Genomic DNA, 24,718 nt, shown 5'->3' on the forward strand with positions numbered 1-24,718 from the left:
TGAAAGAGTTAACGCAGAACAGGGAATCAGTGATCATAAAGCAGTCACAGCTTCGGTGATTTCAGCCGTAAATAGAAATATTAAAAAAGGTAGGAAGATTTTCCTGTTTAGCAAAAGTGACAAAAAGCAGATTTCAGAGTACTTGATGGCTCAACACAGAAGTTTTATCTCAAGTATAGTTAGTGTTGAGGATCAATGGAAAAAGTTCAAAACCATCATACAATATGCATTAGATGAGTATGTGCCAAGCAAGATCGTAAGAGATAGAAAAGAGCCACCGTGGTACAACAACCGAGTTAGAAAACTGCTACGGAAGCTAAGGGAACTTCACAGAAAACATAAACATAGCCAAAGCCTTGCAGACAAACAAAAATTGCACGAAGCGAAATGTAGTGTGAGGAGGGCTATGCGAGAGGCATTCAATGAATTCGAAAGTAAAGTTCTATGTACTAACTTGGCAGAAAATCCTAAGAAATTTTGGTCTTATGTCAAAGCGGTAGGCGGATCAAAACAAAATGTCCAGACACTCTGTGACCAAAATGGTACTGAAACAGAGGATGACAGACTAAAGACCGAAATACTAAATGTCGTTCTCCAAAGCTGTTTCACAGAGGAAGACTGCACTGTAGTTCCTTCTCTAGATTGTCGCAAAGATGACAAAATGGTAGATATCGAAATAGATGACAGAGGGATAGAAAAACAATTAAAATTGCTCAAAAGAGGCAAGGCTGCTGGACCTGATGGGATAACAGTTCGATTTTACTCAGAGTACGTGAAGGAACTTGCCCCCTTCTTGCAGTGGTGTACTGTAGGTCTCTAGAAGATCGTAGCGTTCCAAAAGATTGGAAAAGGGCACAGGTCATCCCCATTTTCAAGAAGGGACATCGAACAGATGTACAGAACTATAGACCTATATCTCTAATGACGATCAGTTGTAGAATTTTGGAACATGTATTGTGTTTGAGTATAATGACTTTTCTGCAGACTAGAAATCAAATCTGTAAGAATCAGCATGGGTTTTGAAAAAGACGATCACGTGGAACCCAGCTCGCACTATTCATCCACAAGACTCAGAGGCCCATAGACACGGGTTCCCAGGTAGATGCTGTGTTTCTTGACTTCCACAAGGCGTTTCATACTGTTCCCCACAGTCGTTTGATGAGAGTGATTTCAGGTGAGCCACAGGGGAGTGTCATAGGACCATTGGTATTCACAATATATATAAATGACCTTGTGGATAACATCAGAAGTTCACTGAGGCTTTTTGCGGGTGGTGCTGTAGTATATTGAGAGGTTGTATCAATGGAAAATTGTACTGAAATGCAGGAGGATCTGCAACGAATTGATGCTTGGTGCAAGGAATGGCAATTGAATCTCAATGTAGGCAAGTGTAATGCGCTGCGAATACATAGAAAGAAAGATCTTTTATCATTTAGCTACAATATAGCAGGTCAGTAACTGGAAGCAGATAATACCATAAATTACCTGGGAGTAGGCATTAGGAGTGATTTACAATGAAATGACCATATAAAATTAATTGTTGGTAAAACAGATGCCAGACTGAGATAAATTGGAAAAATCCTAAGGAAATGCAGTCCGAAAACAAAGGAAGTAGGTTACAGTACACTTGTTCGCCCGCTGCTTGAATACTGCTCACCGGTGTGGGATCCGTATCAGATAGGGTTGATAGAAGAGAGATAGAAGATCCAATGGAGAGCAGCGCGCTTCGTTACAGGATAATTTAGTAATCACGAAAGCATTACCGAGATGATAGATAAACTCCAGTGGAAGACTCTGCAAGAGAGATGTTCAGTAGCTCGGTACGGGCTTTTGTTGAAGTTTCAAGAACATACCTTCACCGAGGAGTCAAGCAGTATATTGCTCCCTCCTACGTATATCTTGCAAAGAGACCATGAGGATAAAATCAGAGAGATTATAGCCCACACAGAGGCATACCGACAATCTTTCTTTCCACGAACAATACGAGACTGGAATAGAAGGGAGAACCGATAGAGGTACTCTAGGTACCCTCCGCCACACACCGTCAAGTGGCTTGTGGAGTATGGATGTAGATGCCTAGTTCACAATTAGATCATCAGTACAGCTACACAACATTTGTTTGTATACAGTTACCTTCTTTATTCACCATGCCTGTCAGCTGCATTATTTTATTTGCATTTCTTGCCTTGTTAGTTAGTGGAGTGCATTCTCAAAAAATATACCGACTGCAGAGACAGGTTCCCTAACCATTAAGACCCTAACATTGTTCATTGTTATATTATTCCATTATTGTTTCATTATCTAAGAAATAAACACCTGCTCTGCTTATCTAATGCAAAATTGACTCTACTGAAAAACACCCCACAGAAACAGATCATTATGCTAAGGCAAACTTATCTCTGATTACCGATCAGACAAAATCATCACTTCGACAAACTATTACTTCCCTGTATTCCATCAAATTGCTTAAGATCCCAGCCTGAAGCATGATATACATACAAACATTGCTTATTCTTTCCACATACATTACTCTGGGCAACTATGTCTAAAGTTGTAATTCCTTAATGTTAAACAAAGCTGTACCATGACACTTCTATGGGTAGGTAGTTATCTTCATATACTGATTGCACCGAACACACTTGTATTATACCACAATTAATATTAAGATCTAGTATTCAAGATGGTTTTTACTGCCTACTGCTTCTGCTGCTGCACCAATTTATACTAACATCACGCATGAGCTGATTACTTCAGATGTTACTTATCCTCCACGTATGCTGACAACTTTCATTTTCTGTTTACCTTACCTCCTTGTTTGACAGAAATTCTTTCACCATTGTACCACTTTATTTTCTTCCATCCTCTTACGATTACCTTACTTATAACTAACACAGCATAATATACATACACACACAGATAGAAACAATGGAGAAACCTTTTCTAAAATATTCCTATACTTAAGTATCCTGCTGTAGTGATTTACTTATGAACTACAGATAGGATAGGAGAAGAGTTTGACAGCCTCAGCAAACATGAAGAAAATGAGACAGGCAGCTTGGGTAAGCCCTATCGCCACATAATGAATCCAACACAGATCGTTGACCCCCCTACTTGCTAATTGCACAAGAAATTAGTCCCAAATATTACGTAACTGCTGAGATTTTTAAACACCGAGAAATTGTATTTCAACAGCTCTCCTGCCAATTCCACAGTTAATAGCACATCTTGTTTCACACTCTTTGATAGTTTAACTGTAGCACCAATAATTTCAATTTCTCTATGCTTAAAATTTTGTACTTCTTCCACCTATTTCTCCATTTCTGTCAATTTTGAATCTACATTTTCATTTACTTTTACCTTTTTATTCGTTCCTTTTTAATGGATCGGCAGTTCAGGGTACGTGTGGGTTCTGTCCTGTCAGACACCTTTCGCCAGGAGAATGGGGTGCCACAGGGCTCAGTTTTGAGCGTCGCTCTCTTCGCCATAGCGATCAATCCAATAATGGATTGCCTCCCAGCTGATGTATCAGGCTCCCTTTTCGTGGACGATTTTACCATCTATTGCAGCGCGCAGCGTACGTGTTTCCTGGAGCGCTGTCTTCAGCGTTCTCTTGACCGTCTTTACTCCTGGAGTGTCGCCAATGGCTTCAGTTTTTCTGCCGAGAAGACGGTCTGTATTAACTTCTGGCGCTACAAAGAGTTTCTCCCACCGTCCTTACGACTCGGTCCCGTTGCTCTCCCATTCGTGGAGACAACAAAAATTTTAGGCCGTACTTTGACAGGAAACTTAGTTGGTCTCCACATGTGTCTTATTTGGCTGCCCGTTGTATCCGTTCTCTCAATTTCCTCCGTGTTCTCAGTGGTATGTCGTGGGGAGCGGATCGAACCGTCCTACTTCGCCTATATCGGTCGATCGTCCGCTCCAAGCTGGATTATGGGAGCTTCGTATACTCCTCTGCACGGCCATCCATCTTACGCCGCCTCAACTCCATACAACATTGGGGTTTACGACTTGCGATCGGAGCGTTTTATACTAGTCCCGTCGAGAGTCTTCATGCTGACGCTGGTGAGTTGCCACTCACCTACCGGCGCGATATACTGCTTTGTCGGTATGCCTGTCGGCTACTGGCAATGCCTGACCACCCGTCTTATCGTTCCTTTTTTGATGACTCTCTCGACAGTCAATACGGGTTGTATGTCTCCGCCCTGCTACCCCCTGGAGTTCGCTTTCGTCACCTCCTTCAACACCTTAATTTTTCACTCCCTGCCACCTTTCGAGTGGGCGAGAGCCACACGCCACCTTGGCTCCAGGCTCAGGTTCGCGTCCACCTTGACCTCTGCTCGCTCCCGAAGGAGGTTACCCCTGGTTCAGTCTACCACTCCCGTTTTGTCGAACTTCGTTCGAAGTTCATTAATATGACCTTCATTTATACAGATGGCTCTAAGACCAATGACGGGGTCGGGTGTTCTTTTATTGTCGGGGCACAAAGTTTCCAATATCGGCTCCATGGCCATTGTTCGGTCTTCACAGCTGAGCTCTTTGCCCTCTACCAGGCTGTCCTTTACATCTGCCGCCACCGACATTCTGCATATGTCATCTGCTCCGATTCCCTGAGCGCTATCCAGAGCCTCGGTGATCCGTACCCGGTTCACCCTTTCGTGCACCGGATCCAACGCTCTCTTCAGCAGCTGGTGGACGTCGGTTCTCCGGTTAGCTTTATGTGGGTTCCTGGCCATGTCAGTATCCCTGGGAACGAAGCTGCAGATGCCGCGGCCAAGGCTGCGGTCCTCCAGCCTCGGACAGCTTCTTGTTGTGTCCCTTCGTCAGATTGTAGCAGGGTAATTTGTCGGCGCATTGTATCACTGTGGCATGCCGATTGGGCTGCACTTCCAGACAACAAGCTTCGGGCCTTGAAAGCTCTTCCCGTGGCTTGGACGTCCTCCTCACGCCCCTCTCGGCGGGAGGAGGTAGTTTTGGCCCGGTTGCGAATTGGCCACTGCCGGTTCAGCCATCGCCATCTGCTGACGGCTGCGCCGGCGCTGTTCTGCCCATGTGGGCAATTGCTGGCGGTCCGCCACATTTTAACGTCGTGTCCGGATTTTAACACCCTGCGTCTCGATCTTGGCCTGTCATGTACTGTAGAAGCCATTTTAGCGGATGACCCACGAGCAGCTGCTCGCGTTCTTCATTTTATCAATTTGACAACCCTCTCAAAGGACATTTGATTATGCTGTTTTCTTTTTTAATCCTGTGCCTGTCAGTATGTCTTTCATCGTGTTTTCCGTTTCGTTGCTGTTTTAAACTTGTGACTCGCGGTGCATTCCTAAAGTAGTCTGGGCGCTAATGACCGTTGACGTTGTGCGCCCTAAAACCACAAAAAAAAAAAAAAAAAAAAAAATCTTTTACCAGTTTTTCCTCTGCCACTACTGTACACTTGATTTCTACCTCAGTTTCTGAATCATTTGTAATGTGATCGTTTGGTTCTCAAGTTTAAGTTAAATTAGATGTGGTGTTAAATTCTTTAAAACTGAGGGCCGATCTTTCTCCGTTATGAAAATACAGATTATATTCACATATGTTAATGGTAATTAGTTAAAACTAAAAAAAAAGAATAAAGTAGGCAGATGGCAAAACAAGAGGGGAAGTAAAATTATCCCAGCTTGCTTCGTCACAAAGTGTTGTAACAATCGAAAGTGGTGATTCAGAAATGTATTGCTGCTTTATAATGCCAATTAAAATTGAGTGACAGTGCATATATGCACCACCACGCATTGTAGAGTTAAAACATGCTGAAGCAACATAGTGTTCCATCATGATCTTCTAGATTTTATAATCTTAAGAGCATTTTCTGAGGTTTTATTATATTTACATTCTGTACTTTAAAATAACGTAAAAAAACTTCTTATTGGCATAGTTACATTCCATAAACATAAGACAACTTCCAAATGTAGTAATTTTTTGTATTTGTCGGCAATCCATTTTCCTTACTTTTGATAGGTGTATTTACTCATCATCAAAATACAAGATACAGAAATTAAACAGTAAAGCTTTGAAAGCTTAAAGCATGCTCTTTACAACTGTGGCAAGAAAAAAAGGATTGAACAAGACACAGTTCAGATATTGCTCCCCCCCCCCCCCCCAAAAAAAAAAAATAAATAAATAAAAATTTGCACATAGAAAATTTTGTGCAACTTTGGAGAAGCATACATTTTCATCTAGGCATCCAATGTTAATTGAATTTCATCCATTTATAGACATCATAGGTGGAATAACCGTCTGCAGTTTTGGTGATTGGTTCGCATGAAAAACAGCAGTGGTCGGTCAAACCATGGCTCTCAGAATAGCGTGACAAACTTTTTAACCACTTTAGAGACTTATATATAATTTAGGTGTGGCTAAATCCCTAATTATTGCCATTTGTGATTCAGCATAAAAAGTTGTCTATGCATATTAGAGCAAGTGACCGAATGTTTGCTAGAACTTTTAAAAAAGCCTAGCAAACTTGACACATTTTCACCTTTGTAGCAGGAAAGCTAGAGAATTCAAAATAGGAGATGAAAAAGGGTTTGTGTGAAATGAGATGGGGAGATAGAAAGTGCAGATTACAAGCTCTTTTAACCAGGGGCAATCAAGAGTGATGAAAACAGAGTAGGAATATTGATAGGGCAAAAGCTGAAAACTAAGGTAATGAAAGTACAATATATTGATGGAAGACTGACGATGATACAACTGAAGGGTAGTTATAAAGATTTGGTGTTAATATAGGTATATATGCCAACCAACCAGCATAGAGATGAGGAAGTGGAAGAATATTATGAGAAAATACAAGAACTCATCGAGAAAGAAAATAAAAATACCTGCATTATCATCATGGGGGACTGGAAAGCAGTGGTGGGTGAAGGAAGAGATGAAGATACAGTAGAAAAATTTGGATTAGGAATAAGAAATGAGAGAGGTGAACGACTAATTAGTTTCTGTAAAGAAAATTCAGTAGCAGTGGGTAACATGTTATTTGAACACCACAAAAGGAGATGTTACACATGGATATCAGATTTGAATAGGGAAAGATATCAGTTGGACTACATCCTGTCGCAAAAAAGGTTTAGGAACTGTTCGAAGAATGCCAAAGCTTATCCAGGATTGTATATAAATTCAGACCACAACCTAGTAGTGGGGGAAATACAAGTGAAGTTGAAAAAAGTCCGGAGAGGTAAAGCAAAAGAAAGACTAAACATAGAAAGACTCAAAGAGATAGGAAAGGCATCAGATTTGGAAAACAGATTTATGGAAAAATGGGAAAGAGGTAGTGTTGATGAAAGTGTTAATGACAAATGGATAAAAATGAGGGAAGGACTCATGGACGCTGCCAAAGAAGTACTAGGAATTAGAGTATCCCAAAGCACCAGGAAAGAATGGATAACAGAAAACATGTTGAGTGGAGAAAGTGGAAAAATGTAGAAACTGAAGAAGGCAAAAAGAGGTACAGGAAACTGAATAATGAATTAAGAAGAGAAACTGAAGAAGCAAGGAAAAATGGATGAAACAGAAATGCGACAAAATAGAGAAAGAGGGAAAGTATGAAGTTATATATAGACTGGCTAGTGAGATAGTTTTTGAATGTAAAAGAAAGGAATAACATGGAAATAGAAAGAGCGGATGGTACTCTAGCAGAAGAACCACAGGAGGTTTTTAACAGATGGCAAGAATATATTGAGTGTCTGTATAAGGGGGATGAAATACAAAGTGAAATTAAGATTGAAGAGGAGCAATATGTGCCAGAAGATGGAAAGGGATTCACCATCTTGGGAGCAGAAGTAGAAAAGGTGCTGAAGAAGATGAAGAATAGGAAGGCATGTGGAGTTGATGATTTGCCAGCAGAACTGTTGAAGAGTCTGAGAAACAAGGCAAGAAAAGAAATAGCCTACCTCTGTAATGAGATATATGGCAAAGGAGAATGGCCTGAGGACTTCCTTGCAACAGTTACAATACCAGTAGAGAAAAAGAGAAACAGTAAAAAATGTGAAGAGCATAGGACCATCAGTTTAATTTCTCATGCAGCTAAAGTCTTGCTGAGAGTGTTGAATAGGAGGCTGTATGGCAAGCTGGATAGAGGGATTGCAGAGGAGCAGTTCATATTTAGAAGAGGAAAAGGAACAAGATATGCTATTGGCCTGTTAAGAACTATAGGGGAAAGATATATGGAAAAAGGTAGAGAAATCTTTGCTGTTTATAAGATTTAGAAAAGGCTTTTAACAGAGTTCAGTGGAACAAGCTGATGGGTATTTTGAAGAGGAAAGGAGTAGATAGGAAAGGGAGACGACTGCTACAGAATGTATAGTTACACCAGAAAGTAAGGATAAGGATTGGAAATGAATGTCAGAAGAAAGCAGCATTGGATGAGGCATTAGACAAGGTGCTGCTTTTCCCCACCATTGTTTAATGCGTACCTTGAAGAGATTATTGTGTAAGGCTTAGATGGGGAAACAGGAATATGTATTGGTGGAAAGAGAATAGAATGTATAAGATTTGCTGAGGACGCGATATTAGTGGCAGAAAGTGAGCGGACAGTGAATAACATGCTGAAAGATCTGAATGAAGCTTGTGTGGAATATGGGATGCAAATAAAACAGAAAAAACAGTGTGTGGTCATCAGTACTAGATGCAGACTGTCCAATATTAAAATAGGACAATCTACCATTAGCCAAGTAAGTGCATTTAAACATCGTGGAAGCACAATAACTGAAGACTTGAGATGTCACCAGGAGGTGAAAACTCGAATTGCCATAGCGAAGGAGGCATTCAACAGAAAGAGGAGCCTGTTATGTGGCAGGTCTAAGGAAGAGGCTTGGCAGATGTTTTGTCTGGAGTGTGTCACTGTATGGGGCAGAAACATGGACGCTGAGACGAGAGGATGAAAAAAGATTAGAAGCATTTGAGATGTGGATATGGACGAGAATGGAGAGAATAAGCTGGATGGAAAGAGTGAGTAATAGAAGAGTACTGGAAAGGGTTGGTGAGAGAAGATGTGTGCTGAAGGTTACAAGAGAAAGGAAAAAGAACTGGTTGGGACATTCATTGAGAAGGGTGTGCTTGCTAGCAGATGCTTTGGAAGGACTGGTTTGTGGGAGAAGACTGAGAGGAAGAAGGAGATACAACAAGGTGTATACAACCTGGGAGATCTGGGAAAAACCCGCGAATTTTTTCATCCAGGAGAAAACCAGGAAAAACCCGGGAATTTTTTAGAATTCCGGGAATTTTTCATTGTTTTAGTTCTCAGTTAAATTTTTGTGATTTTGAGTGGTAAGAATCAATAGTCCAACAAAGGATATTACTGTATCCTGCATCTGCAGAATAATACTGCAGCAACAAAACGTGAATGAGAGAGAGGAAAAAAAAAGAACTTAAGTCGCAAAGGAAATACGCCATATACAACAAAAAACCACAGCGCTTATAAAAGCGTCTGCCAACAGCAAAGTGTGTCAAAGGCTTTAGGAAGACTATGCAATGCTTCCTAACAACAAATTGCCTCGGATGAGCGTGACGTGACAGCGCTTTACATTAGATTCTTTTGAGCAGTTGCGGGCGGGCTCTTGTGCATGTGCAGTTCAGTTGCATATGAGTAGTACCTTCTCCCGCTTCTGGCTACAGATGGGCGCCTCTATCTAGTATTGCTCCAGTTCGGAAATATCGTAGATCCGGGGCTGATGCACAGAGCAGTCTGAGTTGTAGTGGGGAGGTGGGTAGTCTCCACGTGACCTTGTTTCCGTTTAGTGATTTTGCTGTTTCCTCTTTATTTATTGCTCTCACATTAAATGAAAAGAAAACGGATTTCTGTGGCCGGGAGCTATCAGATGAATTAAAAAAGTTCGCATAATTACGCCCTAAATCGCTCCAGGCAAATGCCGGGATGGTTTTTTAAAGGGCACAGCCGACTTCCTTCCCCATCCTTCCCCAATCCAATGAGACCGATGACCTTGCTGTTTGGTCTCTTCCCTCCAACACTCCAACTCCACATAATCACGGAAGGCTAAAATATGTTATTAGTTCCAGGTTTTATTTCAACCTTTCTGACAATCGAGCGTTAATCGCCTTGCAGAACAATGAAGTTATTTTTGTCATTGCAGAACAATGAAGTTATTTTTGTCATTGCAGAACAATGAAGTTATTTTTGTCAGTTTGCTAAAGAGATTTGGCTTTTATTAATCTTTTCTGTGAGGTAGTTTTCCATCTTCTACCTCGTATGGCATTATGCCATAATTAAGAACCAAACGTGAGATAACTCAAGAAAATTTACATCTGAATCTGGACATACGAATGTGCACTTTAAGCCGAATTATGCATTTCAGAATGGTTCATGAAATTCCGATGCTCTTGAAGTATCCTTTGATGTCTTTTATTTCTTTTATGACATAATGCAAGATCTTTTATTTTTTTATACTTACAAACATACTGGCTTCCTGCGTCATCGTAGCTGCGCAAGCGCAGTGACGCCTGTTATCTGGCGCTCTTTGACAATGCTGAAATGAACCAGTTTCTAACAGGTCACGGGAAAATATTGTGAATGGTGGTTTGAAAAGCGTTACTTTCAAATTAAATTTCCTTTTACGCAAGATGAACTACGTGCGAAAATGTAAGATGAATTTCTTAAATCACAGGGCGTTTGACTCTCATTTAAAAATCAACTCCTTGAGGACGACCATCTAGAAGAATTTTGCGCCCAGAAGATCAGACATTTACGTCATTATTAAAAATTTTACTGGCACATTTGTGTGATGAATCTTAAAGTGTAACATGTGCAGGAAAGATCATCATTATATGTGGAAGCTTAGCTTCTCTTGCAGCTTATTAATCTTAGAGACCAATCTTATATGTGAAAGCTTTTCGTTTCTTGTAGCAACACTATGTATATTAATTCAAACCATTAACTTTTCTTATTTGTGTGTTCGCGCTACTTAAGAGTGACCTTGCTATTGGCTGACTACATCACGTGTCCTGTGCTGTCATCAGCTGGCGAGATCACGTTACATGAGCTATGACTGGCTTACAAAAGCACGTCGCAGTCTCGATTTCAATGCTTCGGAAAGTAACATGCGTTTGGTGGTATTCGAATTTATACGTTCGTAACACGAAAATATGCAGTGTACATGTTGCTGCACATCAATGATCTTTCCAAAATGTCCCCCCCCCCCCCTCCCCCTCTCCCGAGTTTCGTTTTCTAAGGTGTCGGGAAATTCTACATCGGTGTATAAGGCCATAAACATTCCAAGGAGTGATAAGTTTTACACTGCTGAGGAAAAGTGTACTGTCATTTAACAAGGAAAAACTGTATTTTCACCTGGGAGAAAGTGTATTTTCAACAGGTAAATCCGGGAATTTTTTTTCCCATGTCCATGTATACACCTTGTACAAGATGATAGACTACGTGGACCTGAAGAGGATGGCAGAAGACCGGACAGCCTGGAGAACTACCTAATGAAAATGTGCCTTTTGGCAGAACACTAATGATGCATGTTATGTGAAGGTGAATAGCCCCTAAAAATTCAACCACTGAAATTTGGTAGACTGTGTAACCGTGAAACACCATGTAGAACCTTCACACCAAATGTCATTAGATTTGGAGTTGGTCGAGTGGGGACACTTTTTAATATTGGCCCCATTGATGTGGAATGACCCTGATGACACAGGGTGTTCCACATTAATATGTTATATTGTGGGTGCTTGATAATGACATTTGTGTCAAAATCAGCTGATAGTGCGATTAACAAATAATAATTCACCTACTACAAACCTTGTTTTCCTCCACAGAAAAGGTTGAAGGCATTTTTCTTGGAGGTCTTTGACAAGGACCTTGAGAATTGAATAATAAACTTGCATATGAAGAGGTCTTGTTACACTCTGCTGAAACAGATGATGCTCCTACAAATCTCAGATATTTATGTTCAGACATAGGAGTCTTTATTACTTATTGCATCTCATGTCGAACAGGCCACAGAAAATCCTATACCACATTAAAGTAATGTCAGCATAAACACTTATGACTGCATCCTTCTGCATACTTTTTCTCATAACATACTGCATAAATGGCAGGATTAATCATGTGACTACCTTGCATGTATTTTTCAGATAGATTACTAAAAATAATGGCTGCCTCCATAATTATTTTGTGGCTGAGAGCAGTGTGTCATACTCTAGTTTCCATACCAGAAGAGACAAAATGTCATCTGTTTTCCACATTGGATCTCACTATACATTACACCTTTCTCTCATGACATGCTGAAAGCTTTGGATCAATTCAGTCAGGTAGATGCAGTATTTCTTGAGTTCTGAAAAGCATTTGAGTCAGTAATACACCTACGCTTATTGTCAAAAGTATGATTATATGGAGTATCAAGTGAAGAAGCATTTGCTAGGATGTAGCATGTTGTCTTGGATGAAGAGTCATTGTCAGATGTATAAGTAACTTCAGGTGTGTCCCAGCGAAATGTTCAAGATATTTACTGTTCATGTTGCATATTAATGACTTTGCAGACAGTATTAATTGTAAACTCAGACTTTTTGCAGAAGGTGCAGTTATCAGTAATGAAATACTGTTTGAAAGAAGCTGCATAAATACTCAATCAGTTCTTGATAAGATTTCAAAGTGGTGCAAAGATTGGCAACTTGTTTTAAATGTTCAGAAATGTAAAATTTTGCATTTCACAAAACGAAAAAACATAGTTTCCTATGACTACAGTGTCAGTGAATCACTGCTGAAATCAGTCAAGTCATACAAATACCTGGGAGTAACACCATTGTAGGGGTGTGAAATGGAATGACTACATAGGTTCAGTTGTGGGTAGAGCAGGTAGTAGATTTCAGTTTATTGGCAGAATACAGGGGAGGTGCAATCAGTCTACAAAGGAGACTGCTTACAAATCACTCGTGTGGCCATGTCTAGAATATTGCACAAGTGTGTGGGATGTGTACGAAATAGGACTAACAGGGATATTGAACGTATACAGAAGGAAAGCACAAATGGTCACATGTTTGCTTGATCCGTGGTCTAGTGTCGCAGGGATACCTACAGGGATGGTGCAGTGTGACTTTTTAGGCAAACGAGATTTCTCACTCCCTGTGTATGACAAGGAAAGATGATCATGACAGAATAGTTAAGTGGTATTGGTAGAGAATAATTCACGAAACACATACTGTGCATGGTTGTTTTGTTTCACATTTGTGCAGATTGAATGGAGAGGTGTGTGGTTCGAGTAATCAGTGACGCACAACGGTGAGTAAATGTCTTCAACTGATGTGGGCAGGTCTTTTTATGTTTTGACATAGTGGCTTGGTGGTTTCTTGACTATCAAGGAGCAGACACCTTCTCCAAGAAAGAAAGAAAAAAAAAAAAAACAACAAAAAAACCCTCTAAAATGAAAAGTCACTTACTACTTGTCGAGCAGTCAAGGTGGATGTTGTATGTAATTTACATTGTATCTGCTCCAAGTTATGAAGTTATTGTGATCTGTAGACTCATTGAAACAGAAACAAGACAGTCAGTGAAGAAATGTTGACAGTGTTTCTTAGCGTACATTTCATTTTTTCCTTCCATGAATAACAGCTGCAAAGGAGATGAGTTGAAGTCTTTCCTGGGCTACACACGGTTCTACAGAGATACTGCTTTGCAGGACCTCCACATAAAGAAGATAATTAATGACAACCGACTTACATTAAAGGGACATTAACACTCGATACTTGGAGTGACAGATCGAATTTGAGTGTTCTGACTTGACTTCAAACACACAAAAAGTGTCAGTGGACAAAAATGGAAGCACTAAAAATATGACATGTTACCATGTCACACACTGTGCAGAAAAACTGTTGGCATTCAAAACAGCTTCCAGTTACCTCAGAATGGATGAATACATATCCTGTATCGATTTCAAGGGTGTCTTATACCATTATTCCTGGAAAATAGTGATAAGTTCAGGTAACAATGATGGAGTTGGATAGCGATCATGCACCCATCTCTCCAAAGTATACCACAGAGGCTCGATAATACTGAGATGTTGTGACTGCAGTGGCCAAGGGAGTTGCGATATTTCATCCTCGTGCTCACGAAACCAGTCCAGGATTATACGAGCTGTGTGAACAGGGGCCCTGTCATCTTGGAACACATCATCACTATTGAAGAACAAACATTGTACTGTGGGATGAAACTGATCACACGGGATGAACCTGGTCACATAATCCTCGTCAGTGGTGCGGCCTTGCAAAGTAAACATAGGCCCATTGAATACCATGATATGACTGTCCATATCATATCATATCATCAACGAACCCCCACCAAGTTTCACTCTTGGGACATAAGTGAGCCAGAAGTTGGGAACAGTGTGACACAAGACTCATCCAACCAAATGACATTCTTCCATTGGTGCATCGTCGTCATTGGTGCAACAGCCCGTTGTGAGCTGTGGCCTTCTATTTAAGATTACTGGATTCTTCCCTGTTTAGTGCTTAACTCCAGTTCTGAATTCCAGTTTACCTTATGTCCTCCTCACCTTCCTTCCACCTTGGCTTTGGACTTCCCACACTTGTGGTTCCTTCAGGTACTGTGCTGTATATCTTCTTAATCATTCTATCACTTGTTCTCAGTATATGTTGTGCCCATTGCAGACTTTTAAATCTTAATGTAGCTGACAGTGCTGGTTCATTATACAGAGTATTCATAGTTGACCCTCCTCCTTCAGACACTATTTACTTCCATTGGCTCAAGAACTTGTCTTGTGATCTTTCTTTCAAATGTGACCCGTTGCTTTTCACAAATTTTGTTAGGGTCCATGTTACAGCACCGTATGTTAGCACCAAACTTACTAAACCTTGATGCATCATAGCTCTAGTTTCTCTGAACAGCAGCTTAGATTTCAGATGTTTTCTGAGGCTTTGGTAGCACTTGTTGGCAGACAGTCTTAGTATTTATAGATTTCAGAGCTGACATGGTTCTTATAGTTTACTTCTGATCCAAAGTAAGTGAAACTACACACATCATCAAAGCTTATACAAACCAATTTCTATGGATGGAAGCTCATGCAGATAACCTTTTTAACTAAGGATATGTACTTAATTTTCCCTTCATTTACCTGTAAGTGCATCTTTGTAGCAGCTCTCTCAAAACTTGTAAAGGCTTCTTTCATTGCTTTTGGCATTCTTTCAATTTTGTCAGTATCATTCGCATATGTCAGCACCAGAACTGATTTTTACAGGATAATCCCCTTTGTATTGATGCCCACATCAAGGCAGGAGAATGTCTTCCTTCCCTAACCCCCTTTTTTTGTGCCCACGGCCCTTGATAACATATTTTGGATTTGAACTTGTGTTTTCCATAGTAGCTTTCTCTAAGGCAATCAATGTATTAGGAATCTCTAACTTTACCATTGCTATGTACAGCTTCCTTCTGTCAGTATTCTTGTAGGCTGATCTTAAAGCCTATAAGGAGGTGATGTGTATCAGTCCCAAGTTCTTTGCTTTTTTCTAGTATTTGCATTATCATGAAGATCTGATCATGATAGTCATCAACACAGATTATACCTGCTGCCCAGAGGCTGTGGCATGGATGTGCATGCTCTGGGTTTGGTTGGGATATGTGGTATTTCCTCTGTTATGTTAGTACATATTACCAGCACAAAATGCACCCACAAGACCATCCCACCCTCCTCACCCATGCCCTCCCACACATCCGTTGCACCATAGTCTATGTTTTATGTTATTAGTACCATGTTTCCCTCTTGCGGGCATTTGCATCACTGATGAATGGTTTTGGAATTCCAGCTCACCTTGCAATTCTCTGCTGATCAAACTCCATTAATATTGTTTTGGTGCTTACAGGGTTTGCAAGTTCAACGTACATTTCTGTAGTGACTTTTGCAGCTATAATCCTGTTCTTTTTGTCACAATCCACTTAGATTATGTGAACATAAAGTTACATATTACAGTTTATGGATGATTATTTGGCTGTTGAGGGCTGTTTTATATATCTATTCACAGTGTAATAACTGTTGTTGAACAAATGTTTTTGAAGCCATTGGCCAAAGATGCTGGTATTATATCCAGTGGCAGCCTGTTGTACAGTTTAAGTCTGTGATATGACACACTGTTTTGCATTTTAGACTCCTCTTTCCTGGGTAGATGGAAATAGTGACTTTCTCTAGTTAGATTAGATTAGGTTCACCATTGTGAAGTTGATGGCAGAGGGTGCTTCCCATTGTACCACATATTAAAGTTCTTCCCATTTCATTTGCTTATGGAATGGGGGGAAAAACAACTTCTTAAATGGGTGTTGCAGGCCATAATTTGTTTAACCTTGTCTTCGTGATCACAGCAGGTGCAATACATAGAGAGGCTATAGTACATTCCTAGATTCCTCACTTAATACTGGTACATTGAACATGGGAAGTAGACTTTTGAGAGGCAGTTTGCAATGGTCTTCAAGCATCTGTACGCTGATGTAATCTCCCCTCCCACCATCCTTATGCTCTCTTGAGGATCAAATAAACATGTGGCCATTGGTACCACCCTTCCTTTTGTATATTCAGTGTCTGCTGATAGTCCTATTTGGTATAGACTCTACATCCTTGAGCAGTATTCGAGGGTGATCGCATGACCCCCCCCCCCCCCCCCCACCTCGCAGTCTCCTTTGAAAACTAACTGTGTTTTGCCAGTATCCTACCAATGGAATCACCATATACAAACCGGAATTTTTTTTTTTTTTTTTTTTTTTTTTTTTTTTAGCTTATGTGATAATTTTAAGAGTGAGAACTACAAGTGATGATTTTTAAACATACACTTACTTCGGCCACTTTTGGGTGCGATGATATCTAGGACTAGGTGCATACAGATTATGACAACCATTTCGTGGTGGATGAAATTAGCTGTAATAGTTTTTGTAAAATGAGTTTCTCCTGTTCGTCTAATTTACTGTCCCCACCCCCACCCGCACCCTATAGAAGATCAGTAAGAAAATTCAAAAGTGGCAGTACATGAAGTAGACGTGGGTAAAGACTGACAAAATATTAACTCAAAGTTAATAGGCCCACGAATCACCATTCCACAGAATTTAAATTAATAATGTTCAATCGAGTCTTCATTTATTGAACTATTCTGGTTTGATAACATTTAAAATAAAAGTGGAAAATTTGTTGCAACATTCATAACTGTTGATAAAAGAACTCTGGATAAATTTTGAGCTATTTTTGGAACTGGTAAAAGTGTTTGCAGTGTGGATGATCTTCATACAAAGTATGTCTCTGTGCCTATTCTCCTTCTTCATTGTCAATAACCACATTTTTGGCATGAGTAAACTACTAATCCTACTGCCAGATAATGCAGAGAATATAATTCCAGATAATGCAGAGAATATAATTTTTGCATCATGCACAATGCAAATACACCACTCAACTAGTTATATGAAAGACCTTAGAGTAAACGCTCCCGGTAAGACTGTGATGCCTGCATGACCAACAGTGTACCAGCAATGAGACTGCAGCATAAACGTAACAAGGCTCGCTGTGAGCAGCGAGGTGCCAGCTGTGAGGCTGCAGCATAAATGTACCATTAGGTACATTTTTGCACTGGCATGAGTGCACCCATCACTTATTATAATAATTAAGCAAAGAAGGAAATAAAAATTCAATAATTTGTGTTCCTGAAACTGTTAAAAGTGCATGCAGAAAACTACAGAGTTGTATAACACACTGAGTATACTGTTTCTTACCAGTCCAAGTGCACCACATCAGTTAGACTGTACTATGTAAATTTCTAGCAATAAAACGGTAAAATAATAAGTGTGATGTAAACTTGAAATGTAAAATTGTCGACTTAATCATATGTAGACTAACGACAAATAAATAAATAAATAAAATGTACATAAATAGGTGAAAGGACCCAATCTAGTTTGACCACATGATTTTAATCATATATGTGTCAGTTAAAATGTTCAGGTATGTGAAAGTTTCTCTCTGGAGTGTTTTAAGGTTGAACAGTCACATAAATGTAGTTCTGGGGAAGGCATACTACTGACTAAAAGGATATTGAAAAAATCCTGAGGAAATTTAACTCGTACACAAAAAACGGCCACTTACAAAAATATCGTTTCACTGATTCTTGAATATTGTTTACTAGTCTTATACCTTTACCAAGTTAGATTAATTGAAGAGAAAGAAGAGTTCCACATGGATTTGTGTAGTCAGCATGTCACATGCAAAAACAACATTGGGTATTAAGGAGATCCTTAGTCACAAAATTCTAAGACCTGTGTTACAAATTGGGTCATGAACTATACTATCTTGTGCAACATATATCTCACATAAATACCATACAACTAAAATTAGAGATTCAACGGCCATACAAAAGGATACCAACAGTCTTTCTTCCCATATTCTATTTGTCAATAGTATAGGAAGGTGGGAACTGATACTAGTCAACAATATATTCTTTGCCCACACTGTACAGTGGCTTACAGAGTACAGCTTTAGATATCCTGCTTCTGATGCTAGCTGTGAAAGAAAAGGACCAAGACATTCCTTATGATTTTGTGAAAAGCTTATTATCTTTTCTCTTTGACAGACTGCTTCTTGTGATATGTGAAGGCTGTACAATAAGACTCTTTCTGTTTCACATGAGGCGTGTCAAGAAAGAAAGTACCTTTTTGGTAAAAACACTCATAAAAACATTTTTTCAAACCAAAATTTATTTTTACAAGAAAGAGCATTTCTTAAACTACTTTTCTACATAGTTGCCATCATTTTTCAGACATTTGTCATAGCGAGAAACGTACTTTTCTATGTCCTGTTCATGGAAAGCTGTCACCAGTGAAGACAGCCACTGCTGAACACAGTTTTTTGCATTGTCATCACTGTCAAAGTGTCTTCTTCCAAAGTTGTGCTTAAAGTTCAAGAACAAGTGGTAGTCAGAAGATCTGAGATCGAGGCTGTGCGGTAGGTGATCGAACTGCCCCCAAACAATTGTTGTGAATCAATGTTATACCTTGACTGAGCATTCCACATCTTTTGTTTTGAATTGTGTGCTAAACTTTTCTGTGTTTGACGCTTTTAGTGCATTGACTGTTTCACATCTGGGAAGGAACTCAGCAGGCACAACACAGTACACATTTTTGTGCCTCCACTCCACCAAATGTTGTTTTGGTTCTGGAGTGACATGACAAACCCATTTCATCACCAGTCAGAATTCTGTTTAAGAATTCATCTCCCTCATCACTGCATTAGGTAAGAAACGTAAAAGCACTGCCAAGTCACTTCATTTTTGTGGACATCCATAAGAATGTTCAGAACACAATTTCCAAAAATTTAAGCGATTTGTGACAGTCTGGTGCTAAAGAGTTTTTTAAATTTGTGTAAACTTTTCACAAAGCATTCTATTGTTAACTCTCTGTTTTCACAAATTTTCTCAGTTAGTTTCTCAACCGAATCATCATTGACAACAGAAGGCTACCCGCTCTGTGCTTCATCATGAACATTGGCTCATCCATCATTAAACTATTTGACTGATGACCTCAGATGTTAAGTCCCATAGTGCTCAGAGCCATTAAACTGTTTCACCCACTTTTTCACCATTCTATCAGTCATTAAATTTTCACAATAAATCTCTAAAAGCTGACAATGAATTTCAGCTGGCTTACCATTCTTTGCATTCAAAAACTGTATTACAGAATGCACTTCATGGCTTGTGGGCTCACAGGTTCTCTTAAACATTTTAAACGATCACAAACAAACGTAAACACAACATAATTCTGCTGTATTGGCATCAATGGAAAGACAATCGGCCAGAGAGAAGAATTGTGACACTAGTGCTGTGGTGGCAGTAGAACAAAAAGGACAACTTTCCGGACATGCCTTGTATTTAATCTGTTGACTTATACAGTATATTTCTGGAGAAGGTGTAAGCTATACAAAATGCAGACAACGTGTGTGTGTGTAGGGTGCATATCTGAAGATGCACATAAAAGATGATGCTCAGAAATGTCAGACATCTTTCAGCATAATCAGAGCTGTGACGTGATTTTGCTGGAGATTGGACATCCACAGAGTTCCAACACTTTATCAGGCATTGGAATGCTCAGTTGTTGATTACAGGAGTGGATTGTATGAGCCAGTTGACCTGAGTATTCAGGCAGCTTTTGAATTTATTGATTTCGCGATGTGCAGCATATTTAGCAAACAGGTGCTAGAGTTTGTGGTTGGTCACATTTCGGCAGTGGCATTTAATGCAGATGCATGGCCAATTGCCCTGTCCACATAGGACACTGCACAATAATTATAACACAGTTGGTACATGATGTGACTGCTTCCACATACAGCCATGCCTGTGACTGAGTAGGAAATACGAGGTGCTATCCAAAATTTTCGGGACTGGTGCTGCCATCTGTTGAAAACCTTACCTTTAGACTACTGCCACTGGTCATACGTTTTCTGGAAGTCCTGTTCTTTGAGGGTGTTTATCACCACCAGCGATGCTTCTTGAATCCTCTTTAGAGTGTCGAACCGACTGCCTTTCAACTTGAGTTTCAGTTTTGGGAATAGCGCGAAGTCCCAAGGTGCCAAATCTGGCGAGTACGGTGGGTGGGATACAACCATCATGTTGTTTTTTGCCAAAAAGTTCCTGGTGAGCAAGGACGTGTGACAGGGCATGCTGTCATGATGCAGCAACCAGTTCCCTTGATGCTAAAGTTCGGGCCGTCTTTGCCCCAAGTTTTCATGGAGCCGTCGCAAAATGTCACAGTAGTAGGTGGAATTCACTGTTTGGTTGGGTGGGACGAATTCTTGTGCACAATTCCCTTGGTATCAACGAAAATGATGATCATGCTCTTCACTTTGCTCTTCACCTGGCTTGCTTTTTTGGATCTTGGAAAGCCCGGGCTCTTCCACTGGGACGATTGTTGCTTTGTCTCTGGGTCATAACCATAAATTAAGCTCTTGTCACCGGTGATAACCCGTGACAAGAAGGTTGGATTATCAGATGCGGTCTGACGAAGGTTCGTGCACACTTCAACACGCTGTGCCTTCTAATAGGCAGTCAAGATCCTTGGAACAAATGTTGCGGCAACACTACGCATGCCCAATTCATCAGTCAACATTCGTTGATATGTCGCATAACCAATACCCACTTCATCCACAAGGTCTGGAATGGTTCGACGTCGATCCGCACAAACTAATTGTTGAAGTTTGGCAACAATGTCTGGCATTGTGTGGCTAATGGGCCGTCCAGTGTGAGCATCATCTTAGATGCCTGTACGGTCAGCCCTGAACCGAACATGCCACTCAAACACACGCATACAGCTCACGTTCTGTCCCCCAAACACTTGTTGAATCATTGCAACTGTCTCCGTAGCACTTTTCCAGAGATTCGCACAGAATTTGATACACACGCACTGTCCTGTTCACAGGTCCATCATAAAATCACCACACATCAAACACAGAGTAATACAGAAATCACTGTGGACGCGCAACACGTCCTCCCAGCTGAATGCCACTCTGCACACTGACTCATCAGATATGCAGCTCTCGCCACCTAGTGGTGCAAATATCTACTATTCCTATTTTCCAGATGGCAGCACCAGTCCTGAAAATTTTGGATTCCACCTCACATGTGTGATTGGACAGCAGTAGCAAGTGGTGATTGAATACAGGGGAGTAATTCATGGTGAGCAGACAAAGAGCAGGAGTGGCATGGAATGGATACTGTATAGGTTGGATGGGCAACAGAATACTAATTTGATGGATGAAGGTAGGATTCTGGTAAATTAGCCCTCATCCCAGGATACAAGAAGCAGTTTTAATTGTTGATGAAGTAAGTGATCAATGTTTTCATGGAATGATTGTCATTGAGTGATAAAGGCAATGTGAAGGATGAGGGAGAAAAAGTCACACTTTATACTAATTTTATTCAGCACCATGAAGTAAATCAAAGTGAACTGATACAGTGAATTAGCCTGTGATAGTGAATTAACCTGTGATTTGTCCAGGGTAAGTTGGCACTGTATATATCACAGGCCAACCCTAAACATAACCACCTAGCACCAGACCCATCACAATAGCTCATCATGGCCCAAGCAATACCGAATCAAAGAGCAGGGCCATGCATAAAAACTCTGATTTGATTCAGTGATCAACAGCCAACTGAGAATTAATCAGTGTGCAAAATAACACAATGGTGATTGCAATATGATGGTGGCAACTATTCATCCAGCCAGGTAATAAATAGGTGGCCCAGTTCCTATGTCACTAGTAATGCTGTGGAGGGGCTTGGGAATTAACCTGTAGCAGTGTTGCCTGGATGCTGTCCACTAGATCCTTGTCTGACAACACTGATGTACCTTGCAGACAACAGTGACTACTGTTTAGTGAATGGCTCACAGTGATGATAGGGTATTGATGTTACAAGAAGAAATAGTGTAGGAAATCCATTTTCGGGTATGCTGCTTCTGAACCACAGTTTGGGGACAACTGCAATATCTTCCGGCGAATGTGACGGGATTCTCTCAAATGAATCTTACAGGCACATCATACAGGTCATCTATCCTTGTACGGACAAATTCTGCACTGCTGTTTATCAGGATGGTAGGGCCTCCTCTCACTCAATTCAAACGTAATAAATATGAAGATTCATGGGTGCTCCAAGGTTGTTATTCTGCATTTTATTACAAAAGCAAGAACTGCTCTAGAAACAATGTGTGTGCGCTAGAAGTATGATAAAATTGTGGAAGTAACTGGAATAACATCATCTTTGGGTGTACCGGAACCTTGTCTTTCAGGTAAAAAGCACAGGTGACCACTATCAGTTTTACTGTAGAGAAGTAAACCCAAGCCATTGTGTGTGCTGGCATTTCAGAAGCAATGATCAGGGAACTTTGAACAACAGTCATACAAGATGGAATCTCGGTATCATTATTTTAAGCAGCTCCCAGGTTCACCATGCTGTTCATTCACTTGACTTGCATTATTGTCTGCTTCACCTACTATCTACCTACTGCTTAATATCCTTCCTCTTCCTCAGCTGGTACTTGCTCTGTTTGCAAGCTTTCACTTTTTATTTCTGCTCTCCTCTCTGTTCCATACCAGTATTCCTCTCTTTGCCCTTTTATGTTTTGGTTCCGTGTTCACTACAAGTTTGATGCTATCATTGGACTTCTTATTTCTCTCTTTTTGTTTCGCCATTTCCTAAAACTTTGCAGTATTATTCCAATTTGTTTCATCATACATATTTGTCTTGGTTCTGGTTCAATTCCATGACCAGGCTGAGGCTTTGCATCTACAGTGTTTTTGTTGTCTTTTTGCCAAGTTACTGATATGTTTGTTGGGTATTCAACAGATTTTCCATTTTGGTACAAAATATGTCTGTCAAGAATGGCACATTAATTTATAGTTCTTGCAATTATTCACCATTTTTGCAGGTATGCTAGTGGAATCACCATTTTATCATCAGATGAGAGTGTTGCTAAAAATGTAAGGAAGTCAATGAATTACGGCAAAGTACAGGACAAAGTGATCTACAACTATTGGTTGGTTGTAGTAGGGCAGCCCCAACCTGATTCCGGCTCTGAGAACATTGGTATCACATTGAAAAAAGGACCTGGACAAAAGGAATCACAGGTAATTTGTATAACAGTTAACAGAACATTATTGCACTCTTGTTCTTCTCTCCTTTTTAAAAATTTGTTTATTATAATTGTGTAATATTTACAGGTGATTCTTGAGACAAAATGGTCAAAGAAGTCTGTGAAACGTCAAGAAATTTTTCCTACGTTTGTAGAGTACTCCACATTGGAAAAGGGGTCTCTTTGTAGCCTGGTAGAATTCAAAACATCACGGACAAAATGGCATTTTATTAGGATTTACTCAGCATATTTGTTGAGTCCAGTGTTAGGAGACCACCTTTATGGCGGAAGAGTGCAGCATGTTCTTGGTATACCTGTAGCTATAAGTCCCTACAGTGATCACGCAAAGTTGCCTCAGGTAAGCACAGAAAAATTTACTCTTACGCTCATTTATTTAATTTTTGTAGACACTGTATAGCATTGGTGTAATTAATATATAAGTGAAATTTGCAAGGGCCACGTATGGTTCATTGCAGTTGGGAAACTAACATTTTTGTTGGTTTCTTAAGAATGGGTTGATTTTCAAAAACTTTTATGAAGGCACATTTCTTTTCTATTTAGCAATTACCAGCACAGTGATTGAAAGCATAGGATCATTAATTCACTCAGCATATTTCTACAGAACGTTAATGGATTTCCAGTTTTGACACAAGTTTTGCTAAATTTCACTACCACAGCTTTTGAACACTTCACAAGCACAGTATAAATGGGAGATATCCTGACGTACCTGAACGTATGAAATCTGCATTTTATTAAACATCTGTTATGATTCTCGCTTTCTCAGTGGTCACTGTTGCAGAGCGAAGTTTCACAGATATTCATCATTAATCTCTTGGGTATTTGCCACACCCCAGCTTTATTAGGCTTACTCAGCCATGTGGAGCTATCAATTTTTCATTCATTTCTAACTTATCACAGGTTCCGAATGGCTCCCAACAATTATGTTCTCAGTCAACTTCCAGTGTCAGGGGTGTGACCACTGGAGGTTTGTAATAACTACTCTACACAAAGACTTCAGACCAACAATCCTTCCAGACTGCCATTGAATGTAAATAGTAGTAACAGAGCATACCA

The 24,718-nt window shown here is 40.1% G+C and overlaps 1 protein-coding gene across 1 annotated transcript in view; it reads left to right on the forward strand.

Annotated features, from left to right (window-relative positions):
• LOC126198545 (mitochondrial mRNA pseudouridine synthase RPUSD3-like) overlaps nt 1-24,718 on the forward strand; it is a 144,096-nt gene that overhangs the window by 59,095 nt on the left and 60,283 nt on the right. Inside the window, exons 3-4 of the mRNA XM_049934954.1 lie at nt 23,441-23,639; nt 23,733-24,002. Coding sequence (XP_049790911.1) covers nt 23,441-23,639; nt 23,733-24,002 — 469 coding nt within the window. The remainder of the gene's footprint in view (nt 1-23,440; nt 23,640-23,732; nt 24,003-24,718) is intronic.

This window comes from Schistocerca nitens, chromosome 8 (assembly GCF_023898315.1).
Source record: "Schistocerca nitens isolate TAMUIC-IGC-003100 chromosome 8, iqSchNite1.1, whole genome shotgun sequence".
Classification (NCBI taxonomy): Eukaryota; Metazoa; Arthropoda; class Insecta; order Orthoptera; family Acrididae; genus Schistocerca; species Schistocerca nitens.